At 36.5% G+C, this 13,687-nt stretch overlaps 1 protein-coding gene across 2 annotated transcripts; it reads left to right on the top strand.

Annotated features, from left to right (window-relative positions):
- The first annotated feature begins 2,598 nt into the window (after positions 1-2,598).
- Positions 2,599-12,425, top strand: LOC108667394 (kelch-like ECH-associated protein 1). 2 transcript variants are annotated; one of them, XM_018154412.2, is made up of 13 exons: positions 2,599-2,823; positions 2,961-3,074; positions 3,604-3,768; positions 3,996-4,145; positions 4,395-4,562; positions 4,855-4,965; positions 7,083-7,244; positions 7,423-7,550; positions 7,701-7,844; positions 8,125-8,293; positions 9,453-9,544; positions 10,182-10,282; positions 10,862-12,425. In XM_018154412.2, the coding sequence occupies exons 1-13, from the start codon at positions 2,650-2,652 to the stop codon at positions 11,026-11,028; spliced, it is 1,845 nt and encodes a 614-aa protein (XP_018009901.1). In that variant the 5' UTR covers positions 2,599-2,649; the 3' UTR covers positions 11,029-12,425. The 2 variants fall into 2 exon arrangements, with proteins under 2 accessions (XP_018009901.1, XP_018009902.1); XM_018154413.2 differs by lacking the exon at positions 2,961-3,074.
- The last annotated feature ends 1,262 nt before the right edge of the window (positions 12,426-13,687 follow it).

The raw sequence follows: 13,687 nt of genomic DNA on the forward strand, positions 1-13,687 counted from the left end.
CAACTGTCAAATTTGACACATTTTTCGATGATCTCACCACGTGGCATGCATTGTCTCTCTTTGGATCTCGATATTTTCCCACTAGATGGCCAAGACCTAGTGTTTTTGCAGTATTTCAACACGCTAATGTATGACGTCACCATTTCAACCATCAATGAACGCATGGAACTAAAACAAAGCTTAATATAAAGGAAAAGCTGGAGAGGTGACGGAATTACCTACGATGTCGGAATATACCGCGTTTACCCTAGACCAGTAGAGTATCCTGGATACCAGCTTTATCATACATAAGAAATTGATTTAAATCTTAGGTAAATGAGGAAATTAAAAATGAACTGATTCTAAAAGATCTCTGGTTTGTCACTATGCCCTGGGGTAATAAGGGACACCCCTAGGTATAGTGGCAAACCAGTGCTTTTTTAGAATCAGTTCATTTTTAATTTCCTCATTTACTTAAGACTTGAACCAATTTTGAACCAATTTCTTAAGTATGATAATGCTGGTATCCAGGATACTTTACTGGTCTACTTATAGGACTCAAAAATGAACTTGAGGGAGAGTCTAAAAAAACTCTCTGCTTTGCCACTATGCGGGCCCTAGAACAGCATTTACAGTAGAGCCTTGGTTAGCAAAGGCTCCAGTTAATGAAGAAAATCATTTAACAACAAAGAAATTTGATTACATTTACCTTGCTTAGTGAAAAAATTTCATTCAACAAAAAATTACTGCATCAGTCATCAGCTCATCACAAAATTGTGCATAGAATGTCATACATAGAATTGAGCACTGGGCAACAAAGAATGAAAAATAATTACCTAAACTATGATTTATTTCTCTAAAAAAATATGGTGGTTGTCACTAAAATATTCCTTCTTGTTTCAGGTATATTTTTTACAATCTTTTTTGTTATAGTAAAATCACTCGACTTGATTAAAATTGTTTAGTTATAGTAAAATCACTCAACTCGACGCATGTTCCCAGCCTGCAGCTGCAAGGTCACCTGATTTGAGCATTTTCAATTTCTTTCTTTTTGGGATATCTAAAAGAAAGGGGTTCAGAAGTCACCCTCACACCCTACCACTACCAGTACCACAGCACAGCCAAGGGAACGGATTATTGTAGCAGAGGTTATGGGCATACCTTGCCATATGTTTGAACCTGCTGTAGGAAACTTCCGAGAATGATTCCAACAGTGTGATGCAGCTAAAAAACACCATCTTCCTGATATTGTTTTCAGAACATAGGTATTTTAAATGGTATGTTATGCTAATCTTGCGGAAAATAAACTTTCTTCATGTACCTCCATTACTCTATTATGTTGCCTCAAAACTGTTCAATCGGTTCTGCCCCGGTCCCACCCTAGCTTTATAAGCTAGCTTACACCTTTAAATTGTATATTGTAATCAATATATAACAAATAGTCAAATAGTTAAAGACTACTTATAGCCTTATAAGAATTAGCTAAGCTGCTAACTATGTATATAATGTATTGCAACACTTGATGCCTCTGTACCAAAAACATTCAATTTATTGGAACCTAATACACACTAAAGGCAACAAGTTTATATGCAATTTGTCATTCATAGTACATTTATACTAAACCATGAATAACAACACCTCAAAATAAATTAAAGACTGCCACTCAATATATATTAAATATATAAGAAAAAATAGAAAAAATCATGATATTTTTATAAAAAAAATCCAGTTGTTTAATCACATGATTTAACCATTGCCAACCCTGGCTGCTAATATGAAGCTTTCAGTGGACAAGGTTGTTGTCAATGGCATGAAATTTTTTTTTTGAGGGGGTTTTACTAGTGTTAGGTATAGAATAGAAGAAAATAGTTTTTGCTAATTAAAAAAAATATGGTACTATCATAAATAAAGGAATAACTAGTACAAATTACAGCAAACGTCATTTATTCTACATCTAGGTGCCTGGTGCATCATCTACAAATGAAGAGGAGGACTTCTGAACACCGTTAGTGCTGGATGATTACACTTTGTGTGCTTCAAGCATTTTAAAATTTTAAGTTTCATTTTGAGGGGCCCATATTATCCTGTTACCAGGGGTAATTTGGGATGCTTTTTTTTCTTTTTTCACCTTACAAATTGCATATGGAACTTTTTAGAGATGCCATATGATAGCCCTTGCAAAGAATGAGCCCAAACTCATTTATATGTTTCATGGTATGAAGTTATCAATGAAAAACCAGAAAAAGCATCCCTTTTTGCCCCATTTGACAGTATACCTACCTCTATTGCATTTGTAGGTTATCTTGTGGTACTTCAAGATAAATCAACACAATTTTTCCAAGGCAAAAACTTTCTGAGTACCAGGGTTTTCTGTTATAAAATGTAGAAACATTCTTAGTCATATTGTTTCACAGCAACATGTGTATCATTTTATTATTATTTTTAAGTCTAAAACTCTAAATATTATTTTTTAATAAGTTCTATGATTAAGTACCTTTACTGTGAATTTAGTATCAAATTCACAATAAAAACGCAAATTGCAGCTTTATAATTTGATCTCTTTCAATAAATATATAAGTATAACAGCCGAAAATGCATTAATTTGTGTTATCGTATCCATTATTTAAAAACTGGTTTTGAACTAAATTTTTTCTCTTAGACATTATTTCAATGGAAGAAGAATTAGCAGTGTTGGTTCCCAACTCTGGCAGTCACAGGTCAAAGTTAAATTCTCTATCTGAAAGCAGTGATTGGAGCAAAAATGTGACTGAAGTGCACCATGATAAGGTCCCTCATTGTGAAATTGAGTACAATTTCTCAGATTTTAGAGTGGACTCTTTCAAGGTGAGTTTAACTAATCGTGTATACATTATTTTTATTTTTGTTAGTTTTTAAATGCATTTACAACCTTTATAGCCTATTTAATTTGAGTTTTATTTCTTGCAAGCCAATATTTATTGAAGTAAATCTTTTTGTTACAGGGAATGCTACAGATGCGTAACCATAGAAATCTAACTGATGTTGTTCTTGAGATAGGACAAAACCAACTGCATGTCCACAAGATTGTTCTCGCTGCAGCAAGTCCATATTTCAAGGTTGGAACAATTAGCTCTGCCTCATAGCTATATTTTAAACCATGGCTTTATCAGACAAATATCCAAGAACTCAGACAAAGAACTGTTCTGTGTAATGATTGTTCTGAACTCATTAACAAACTAAAGTTTCAACCATTGAGCAATCTTGGTGACAATTAGAATTATTTTCATCTTATTCCTCCTAAATGGTTGACAGTGCATTCTTGCAGTGATATTTGGCATTAGAATTGAAGGAACACGTTTAGTTAATTTTTAAATGCACGTTTAGTAACACAGTAAATTTCTGGAAACATATTTGATTGGCTAAAAATTGATTGAGTGATAATTTTCTCCATGGATATTATGCAGATGATGTTGCAATGCTCAATTTATCAATCAAGTAATTTCTTGTTCCTGTTGGTCATTTAGTATATACCTATGCATTTATTAAATGATATTCAAGGTTATATAATACTGATGATATAATATTAATAAATAAATTTGGTAGTGAGTTTTATAATGTGTTCAATGATACCTATTTTTTTCTCAGGCAATGTTTACGAGTGGTATGCAAGAGAGTGCTACAGGTGTAGTGCCACTGCACGGTGTGTCTTTTGACACAATGGCGCACCTTGTTCGCTTCATGTATAGTGGGCTTGTTATTGTCAATGAACAAATTGTTTGTCAGCTTTTGCCAGCTGCTAGCATGTTTCAGGCGAGTTTGTAATATATTTGTCTCTTGAGTTTCTATCATTCTATAGTGTATTAGAAATATATAGCATTTGAACTATCCACATGTGGATTTCATGGAATCTTGAATAGCTTGAGTCTGACACAAATTGACAGTGTCATGAAATTTACAAGAATTACCGGTATTGCTAAAATATGGTTTGCAATTGACATCATTTATTTTTTGTTAATTGGAAGTTTACATCTATACAGATACGTCAAGTTGTTCAAGCATGTAGCAAGTTTTTGGAAGAGCAAATGGAAGCCAACAATGTCATTGGCATTTCAAATTTTGCTGAGCGTAATGGCTGTTCTGAACTCTACGACAAAACCATAGCCTTCGTCGAAGAAAATTTCAGTGAGGTAATTCTGTTCATCTGGTGTATCCCATCTCTACTACTACTTTATAATGAGAATTACCCACCTTGAATTCTACTTTAAATGCTCCTGATCCTTTCAAGTCAATGATATAATTGAAAAAAGTTTATATTCCTATTAAGAATGTAACTTTAGACCTACCAAGATAAGAAATTGGCTTGTATTCTGCAGATGGCTCACCATGTTGTTACTTTATCTCCTTTTGGTTTAATTATGATGAATCTTGCAAATCAGGTGTCACAATGTGAAGAATTTCTTGAGTTGTCATCTAGTCAGCTGATTGGTCTCATCAAAAAAGACACTCTGAATGTGCCTGATGAGCAAGCAGTGTACAGTGCTGTGGTACGCTGGGTGGAACATTCCCCAAAGGTTCGAGCTGAGAAGATGCAGTATGTTCTCAAGGTGTGTTTGTGTATCAAATCTTTGTGTAAAGCATCCTAAACATATAAAATACTAAACTGGTATTGTAGGAAATCTGAACCTGCATTTTAGGAGATTTAAAAACCAAATTTTCTATGAGTACTGTACTTTAAAAAAATATCAAATTTAATTTTTAAATGTTTTTAAGTAATTGTTCATACTCTGCCATATGAAAAATTTTAACCTAATAATTCTAACTTGAGCTGCAATTCTTGATCCAAGGCTCCTATTTGTGTATCAATTAAATATGCTTTTTACAAAACAAGTTTTTCAGTTCATTAGGTGCCACTACCTGCCTCCCCACTTCATATCAGAGCAGATGAGTCAGTGCACTATTGTGAAGAGTGTACCAGCTTGCCGTGAATATCTCGAGAATGTATTCAAGGTGTGTAATGATCATTAAATTTAACTCTGAAAGTTAATCTCTAGCTATAATACATAATATTGTACATATAATACATAATATTACCCACAGCTTGCATTGCATTTCCATTGAAACCTCTGTGAAACTTGAAGTAAAAGTACCTATATCAGAATTGTAAGACTCTAGTCCGGTGGTTCCCAAACTTTTTCAGGCTGGCACCAGCTTGGCTCCCCAGGGAATTCCTAGCGCCCCTCCAAAGACATAAGAATTAATAGCATCCCCCCAGATTTTAAATATTTCCAGAAAGTTATATAGTATTTCCTACTTCCTCACTGTCTCACCAGATTTTTCCACCACCCCTGGGGGGTGGTACTGTCCACTTTGGGAACCACGGCTCTAGTCAATGCTCTAAGATCTTGCATTTAATATGGACCAGAACTCATCGTGATTAGTGAAAATTGGAAAGTACTGCCAGCTTTGAATTCTCGATACATACCTAAATATTTGTGGAAGTTTTTTTTATAATCAGTGATAAGAACGAAAAAAAGGAGAGAATGACGGAAATTTACCCATCTCAAAACTTGCATACCGTCAACCGGGGTAACTCGGGACTGGCGGGGTAATTCGGGACAGTCCTCCGACACGGCGTAAAACTGTTATAGTAGCAAAACTAATTGGAATATTGCAAAACTAAAAATAGTGGCGTAAACGTCAACATTTTTCCTATCTATGTAGTATAAAAAGAGTCGAAAAATACGACATTTAGTAGCTTTGAAAAATTCCAGAAAAAAATGGTGAAAAGCACTATTTTGAAAAGTTACTTCTGCTAAGGTCTGGAGCAAAAAAAATATTCGCTGTATTAAAAAATTTTACTTGCATAAAAGTTGCACCCAGGTGTCGGCTTGAAAACGTAATTGACAGATTTTGCCTATCTCATTCATATCAATAAGGGAAAAACAAGTAAAAATCACAGAAAATGTCATTTATTCTACCTCTACATCATCTACAATGAAAGAGGAGGACTTCAGAGTACTGTTAGTAATGGATGAGTACGCTCTGCATGCTTCAAATATTTTTAAATGAAGTTTTATTCCCAGTGTCCCGAATTGCCCCATTCGACGGGGCAATTCGGGACAATCTTTTTTTGCTTCTGGCACCTTAGGAATAGCATATGGAATTTTTTTGACAATGCCATTCGATAGCCCTCGCAAAGAGCTATAAAATGAGTTTAAACTTGTTTATGAAATGTTTCATCGTAAGAAGTTATTAACAAAAAACGCTCAAAATCGTCCCGAATTACCCCGGTTGACGGTAAGTCAAACATTCACTCAAAGAAGCACTTACTACTTTGCTTTGTGTGAGAGCAAAGGACGACTAGGCTACCAGCTTGCAGGATTTGAAACTGACTAGAAGGATATAAAATTGGAGAATACTAGCCAAACAATAAAAGACACAGGTCTTGAATTGTGTTGGCGCTTGCTGCTCTCTGCACAAGTGTAGACCACCCATGCACCACAATATCTAGTTATGGTGTACATTCGTAAACAATCTACAATATTTTGAGGTCGAGGTGAATAAAACAATAACTATTCCGATCATTGCAAATGTTCAATGCAGGCCATGCTTAATGATGGGCAAATGCATAAATATGACTGTCCAGGAAGCTATTGAAATTTTCATACTTTATGAAGTTTTTTGGACGAGTTATTAGGTCTTTTTCTTCTTTTTCCCTTATTAATATTTGCTTGAATTAATATTAAAACTTTGCAATAAAGATCATGTCATCTCAATGATAGCGTGACTCCTAAAATTATTTAATTGAGCCGTATTTCATCTGATATGATTACTAGTCACCCCACAGTAGGATCTTTCAACGGTGTCTGCGCTCGTTAAATAGCATTATAGCTAAACAGCTATTTAGCAGCGCAAGGTTTCTTGTGTGTTTACAAGATAACTCCTACTATTTATAAAGTTATAGTAATTGTTTATTGAGTAACTCTCAGCTCTTTCCTTGACTGACATTTCAAAATTATTTTTTTTCTTCTTGTTTTTTTTTTAATTTATTTATTTTTCTTCTTCACCTATTTTTGAACTAAAAATTTTCACCGCAAGGAGTCATTTATTTGAACTCGCCACAGGAATTAAGCATGCATAAGCCACCGTCAGAAGAGGCTCGGCGTGCACCCAGCACAGCCTGTCTGGTCCATCTTGTGGGGGGATACGACGACCGGCGCAGCCAAGCTTCCCTGCACTGCTACCATGTCCAGAAGAACACGTGGACGGAATTGGGGCCTATGCCTGTGAGGTTGCCCTAATTTGTTAAACTCTGTTGGACTTGATTTAAGAATATTCAATCTCTTCTTTATTGTTGTTGACGTTTTGGGTAAGCTCTACTACTTGGAGTTAATGAGTTTTGAATGTTACGTTAATTCTTGCTTCAGTTTATCAACATGGCTGAGAGCTTGATATTGTTGCCAGGTAGCGCGGTCTGGTCTGGGTGCCGTGTTCCTCAGAGGTTCATTGTACGTTGTGGGTGGCAGAACTATCCACCCCATGCATCCTGTGCGTGACTTGAGCTCCCTGTCCCTGTACAATTATGCTGACAGGTATGCTGCGTGTATAGGTAGTGTGCGTGACCTGTGTTCCCTGTCCCTGTACAATTATGCTGACAGGTACGCTGCATGTATACATACTCTCAGATGAATCATCACATGACTAAAATAATTTTCTTTAGTTTCGTACAAAATTATGCACAGATCGTGGCGCGAGTGTAAGAGCTTACAGCAAAAACGCAACCGAATGGGCGTGTGTGTGCTGGACACTTTCTTGTACGCCGTCGGCGGGGTGGACGACACCGGCATGCTAGACTCTGTTGAGCGATATCAGCCTGAGGATGACACGTGAGATTCACTTGCAATTCTTGATCCTAAATTCGATAATTTATTGTTTTCAATTTTAGGTTAGTAAGATATAGAAATTTAAGTTTGCAAATAGGTTTTGTGGTGAATTATACTTTTTCTGTATTGTCTACAACATTCTTATACTGAAAGTTGTACAAACGATGCAATTCTTGTCTGATCAATTAAAAACTATAATGCAATTACTTAGTGTTAAAACTTTGTAAGATGAGTGAGATATGAATGAATATTGAGCCATTGAATATGAATACATAATGTGCAGCTGGCACAGCGTATCATCGATGAAGGAGGCGCGAGGAGCGCTGTGCTGCGTGTCGCTCAACCGACATATGTACGCCATAGGCGGCTGTGACGGCACCTCTAGGCTGGCGTCTGTCGAACGTTATGACCCCGACACCAACACCTGGACTTCTGTAGCATCTCTCTTGCAGGTGGTATTTGTATTAGTCTTGAGTTTTTCTTCAGTTCTTTATCAATTTTCTTTACGATCGCCTAGATAATACTTACCGATCGCCCTCAGTGCGCATTGTACCATAACTTTTAGGCGCCAGAAGTCCCTCAACCGCTCATTTTTTTGACATTGAAATCATGATATTTTTTTGCCTGTTGAAATTGCACCGAAGAAACGCTGATGGCTGCCGGTAAACTATGAACAGATTTTTTCGGCGAACCTCATTGGCTTGAAGAATAATTGTATGTTACAGTTCATAGAATTTCTGCCATTTGAATCATCTGAATACGTTCTTGACTAATTCGGCTACTGTATATGCTTGAGATATCTCTTAGGAACACGTTCAAAATTAATTAGGACGCACCCATTACCAGCGGTAAGGCTTCGATATAAGTTCACTATTATTGAAGGAAGCTAAATTCCTCATCGGTTGTTCTATAGGTTATTTACCAATCACTTGTTGCAGGCTCTGTAGTTTTGCTGGTGCAGTGGTTGTTATCTCCTGTAGGTGGTTGTGAACCATTTACTTGTTGGAGGCTCTAGCACTTTGACTGCGACGTGCGCCATATATGGTACACGCATGCTTGTCCCAAACTGCGATGTGCGCCATATATGGCGCACGCTTGAAAAATTTAATTTTTTAGAAAAAGCTCTTTAAAATATCAGCCAGATCATAAACTTGTGAAAAATATGATGGATAATTGACAATAATGTTTTCAAAAACCTATATGAACGTCATGCAATCGAATCATAAGAATTTTAGTAGTTGAAATGTAGCCTGAAATAATGAGTGGATATGAAAAAGAAAAAGTATTAAATAAAGGGGGTTATCTTGTTCCAATATGTTGAAAATCATTTTTTCGGTATTGGTATGGATTACAGCAGTAGAAAATCGAGTATTAGTCATTCGAAAGTTGCCTAAGCTCACACAGAAACAGAATAGCACTGTAAAAAGCAAGATAAACAGTGATACGGATTCCGAGTACTGGGCTAGCAATTGATAGTTACTTTTCTAGCTTTTAATCTCACTTTAGCACCAACTAACTTCCTTTTTTAATTCACTTGTTGCAGGCTCTAGTTTTGCTGGTGCAGTGGTTGTTATCTCCTGTAGGGGGTTGTGAACCATTCACTTGTTGCAGGCTCGTAGCGGCGCTGGTGCAGTGGTGGTCAGCAACAAGATTTACGTCGTGGGTGGCTACGATGGTTCTCGCCAAATAAGCTCAGTCGAGTGGTCAGTCTACCAATAGTTATGCATTTACTGATATAGGTATTATAACTATATATATTTATATCTGAGAAATTTATACCTAATCCTTTGAATGCTTTGCAAATTATGTTTCAAATTGAAAATGTTAATGATATGAATTAATTAATAATTTTTTTTAAACAGCGTGCTGAGTTGCAGGACGAGTTACTTTTTTCATTTGCATATTCCACTATTTATTATTTCAAATTTGCTGCATGTATATTGTTTTGAGCCACAAAATTAAAATCAAATTCGATTTTAATTTATTTTGTAGATGGAAAATGATGCTCAATAACCTCTCACCATGTTATTCTGAATTCCAATTCATTGAGGATATTCTTATAATTGCCTGCATTGTCACTTCTTTTAGCATTATTTGAGATTGGATTGAAATTCATTAGTGAATAAATGTTAAATAATAATAGAATCAAAGGAAAATAAGCGCGCCAACAGAAATTAAATAACGAGAATCTTCTGGAGAGTTTATTCTTATTGATAATGAAAAATAAATCTAAATAAACGAAAGTTTGAATGCTACTTGGATGCTTGTATCCACAAGTATTGTACTAACCACAATAAGTTCGCCTAGTTCCTGACGCATGTCTTGTATCCCCGAGATCAGCTACGACCCAGAGACCGACTCATGGACCTCCCTCGCCTCCATGCTCGAGTGCCGCTCAGCGCTCGCCGTCGCCGCGTCCCTCACCACCATCTATGCAATGGGTGCGTCGCTCATGGCTCTTCATATACACTTCCTGACATTTTCATTTCGTTTCCATTGACATAGCGTTGCTTTACTTTTTTAATTTAAAAGTGACAATATGACAGTGTTAAATAATTAAATTATTTATTAAATAAGAATAAATATATTATTTATTATTATTTGATGAAAAAGGATACGTTTGACAAGACTCGCAGCTTCGTTCTGTTTGAGGCGGGTTAATGTCATATCAAGGAGTCACATTCTTTTTATATTAGTTTATTATTTGGCCCGAGTCCGAGTCCGTTTTAAGGCAGTTTTGACTAAATTTTCTAACATTTGAAGATTTCTGTTGAATATATATTTTTTAAGTTCTTGTTCAATTTACTACGTTTTAATTTGCGCCTTACTTATGTTCTGCTACTTCAACACTTGTTGGTGTAGGTTCTAATACTTCTAATTATGAGACTGATTGCAATAAATACAAATGACTTCTATAGTTAGGCTCTTAGCGATCAGATTAGCTAAACTGTAACCAGATTAAACATCATAGAAAAAGTACACGAAAGCTCTGACCTCATCACTAGGCATTTTTTTCTAAGGTGGGTTTGACGGTAGTCAAGTTCTGTCGTCAACTGAGGTGTACGACGTCCTGGAAGATAAATGGTCCGCAAGTTCGCCGATGCCTTGGGGCAGATCAGGGCACGCCCTAGCCGTGCCTTCCTGCCTCGCTGTGTCGCCGAGGTTCATAAAGAAGACATTGGTGTGAGGCAGCTTCAATATCACAGTTACTCTATATATGCGTTGCTGATTGGCAAGAAGTTGCTATGCGAAAATTGGCATTAGGCAAGGATGTGGTAACTTTGGTTGTTAGCTTATTAGTATCGCTGAGTTTGACAATAAACCGTGTCGTAGTTTGACAATAGAATGTGTCAAAGTTTGACAATAGAATACGTCAAAGTTTGAGAATAGAATGCGTCAAAGTTTGAGAGTAGAATGCCTCGAAGTTTGACTATAGAATGCGTCAAAGTTTGACTATAGAATGCCTCAAAGTTATAGTATAAAGTTACAGTATAATGCGTCAAAAATTGACAATAGAATGTGTCACAGAGTTTGACAATAGAACGTGTTGCAGAGTTTGACAATAGAACATGTTGCAGTGTTTGACAATAGAACGTGTTGCTGAGTTTGACAATAGAACGTGTCACAGGGTTCGACAATAGAGCGTGTCACAGAGTTTGACAATAGAACGTGTCACTGACCTTGACAATAGAACGTATCACAGAGTTTGACAATAGAACGTGTCACGGAGTTTGACAATAGAACGTGTCACAGAGTTTGACAATAGAACGTGTCAGAGAGTTTGACAATAGAACGTGTCACAGAGTTTGACAATAGAACGTGTCACTGAGTTTGATGATAGAACGTGTCACAGAGTTTTACAATAGAACGTGTCGTGTCCCAGAGTTTGACAATAGAACGTGTCACAAAGTTAGATGGCAACCCGTGTCCTGGAGCATATTACAATAGAACGATCCTGGAAAGAGTTTTTCATGAATATTTAACTTGATTCAGAGGTTAAATGTCTGTTTTAAGTGCGATGTTTTAGAAGCTTCCCTAAGCAAGTGCTGCCAGAACAGCTTGTTATGCTTTAACAGCTTGTTTTTGTATGGACCAGCTTGTTATGCTTTTCGCTATCCTCGGACTAACAGAAACATAAGCCCATTCCACGTCTAGGAAATTGTTAACGAATATATAAATATATATTTTGTGATAGTACTTTCAATTTTATAATGTTACTTATTTCATAATTATCGTGGGAAATATGTAAATGTGGTTAGGGAGCATAACTATTCTAGTCTATTTTTACAGTACCCGTATTATAGAAGTGTCAAGCTAGTCCAAGATGTAATGTGAAAAATCAAGTTCGGAAATGCTGAAAACACATTTTTACAAGGTGACAAATTTTTTCGTATTGGGTGAAGTCTTTATTTATCTCGATATTATGTTGAAAGTTAGACTGCTACTGGCATTCTCATTTTTATTTATTTCGTGCAATTACGTCCTGTTTCGGTATCGATCCGCAACCCAGAAGTTCGGTTACTTATTTGTTACTATTAATTCATTTGTAACGGTTTTTTTAACAATAAAGAAATTATATTTTTTCTTCGAGTATTTCTTCTTTGGTTTCAAATTTACATAAGGTAAAGTTATATCCCGGAGAGATGGAATGCTACTTTGAGGAAAATAACGCCAATTGCACTGTTTCACCTGGAAATTATCTAGATTCTAGTCCCACGACGTTTATTGATGTCTGTGCGATGAGTTATCAAGAGTAATGTAATCCTCGAGTTCCTCTTTACTGACGTAAAAATGTGATTTGTCATTGCAAATCCAGCCCTGCAACGCCCACCATACATTAAGGATTTTTTAAATGAATATTCTTAGCCGTTTTCCAATTTTTGTGAGAAAATATTCTGTAACTATTGTAAGCAAGATTCAAATTTTAATCTTGCATCTCAGGGGTGGTACGAGCTAACCGAGCGCCGTTACTGCGAGAGGTATTTACCGTGCTTGCTGTATCTCACTCATACTCGAAGCTAACATCGCAACGCAAGGGCACAGCAATGGATTTCGTGGCCAAACGCTGTGTAAGGTAAGCTGAACCCTCGTTTGCCCTGAGCCAGTCACTCCCGATCTACGCTAAAATTAACTTCTATAACTTCGAATTTCAGTTGTCAGCAAGAGTATACCAAAAAACACTCTCATTATAAAATAAATAAAGTGTTCATAAGCTAGAAGCAGCCACACTAAAGTTGCCGGCCTTCATTGGAACCGATATATTCTTTGAACAAATTTGAACCACATCTTTCTAGCGCAATCAAAACAGTTTGGCAGTCATCATGTGAGTATCGAACCCTACAAATCGTAGTTATGACCAGTATTTTACGGTTTTTATTGACGAGTTGCGATGTAAGTGCTGTATCTGCTGAGTGGCGATTTATGTGGCATCATATAACTTGTAGGCTGTGGAACATCTTAATATTTCTTGTCATAAAATTTATTCGATGCGTTTGCATTGATTTTGTGGCCACTAATAAAACAGAACGACTTAGTGCGCATTTTTCGACATACTCGAAACGTGAGGTTTAGTCCGATGCTTCATCTGATTATGACCCGTATCTCGAATGTTATCTTCCACTGCAATGGCGGGGCACTTCAAGCAAACAACTTCTTTGCGGGAAGTCGTCAGTAGAGCACTGCTAAAGGGCCATTCTTCCTCATGGTTGAAACCATGATTCTTCCTTATCTTGAGTGGGCTGACCGAGCAAAGCGGCTGATTTCAAGTTCGTGTGTATGACTTAATGAAGCAAATTTTTCTCATTTTTCTGTACCCTACGATAGTGGTATACCAAAAAACTAATTTC

This window comes from Hyalella azteca, unplaced genomic scaffold, assembly GCF_000764305.2.
Source record: "Hyalella azteca isolate HAZT.00-mixed unplaced genomic scaffold, Hazt_2.0.2 contig12318, whole genome shotgun sequence".
NCBI classification, from domain to species: Eukaryota; Metazoa; Arthropoda; class Malacostraca; order Amphipoda; family Hyalellidae; genus Hyalella; species Hyalella azteca.

Bases quoted from the DNA above. Each gene is read 5' to 3' on its own strand.
- LOC108667394 (XM_018154412.2), top strand. From the start codon at position 2,650: ATGGAAGAAGAATTAGCAGTGTTGGTTCCCAACTCTGGCAGTCACAGG. The intron at 7,245-7,422 runs GTGAGGTTGCCC...TATTGTTGCCAG, and splicing joins CGGAATTGGGGCCTATGCCT to GTAGCGCGGTCTGGTCTGGG. The intron at 8,294-9,452 runs GTGGTATTTGTA...CACTTGTTGCAG, and splicing joins CTGTAGCATCTCTCTTGCAG to GCTCGTAGCGGCGCTGGTGC.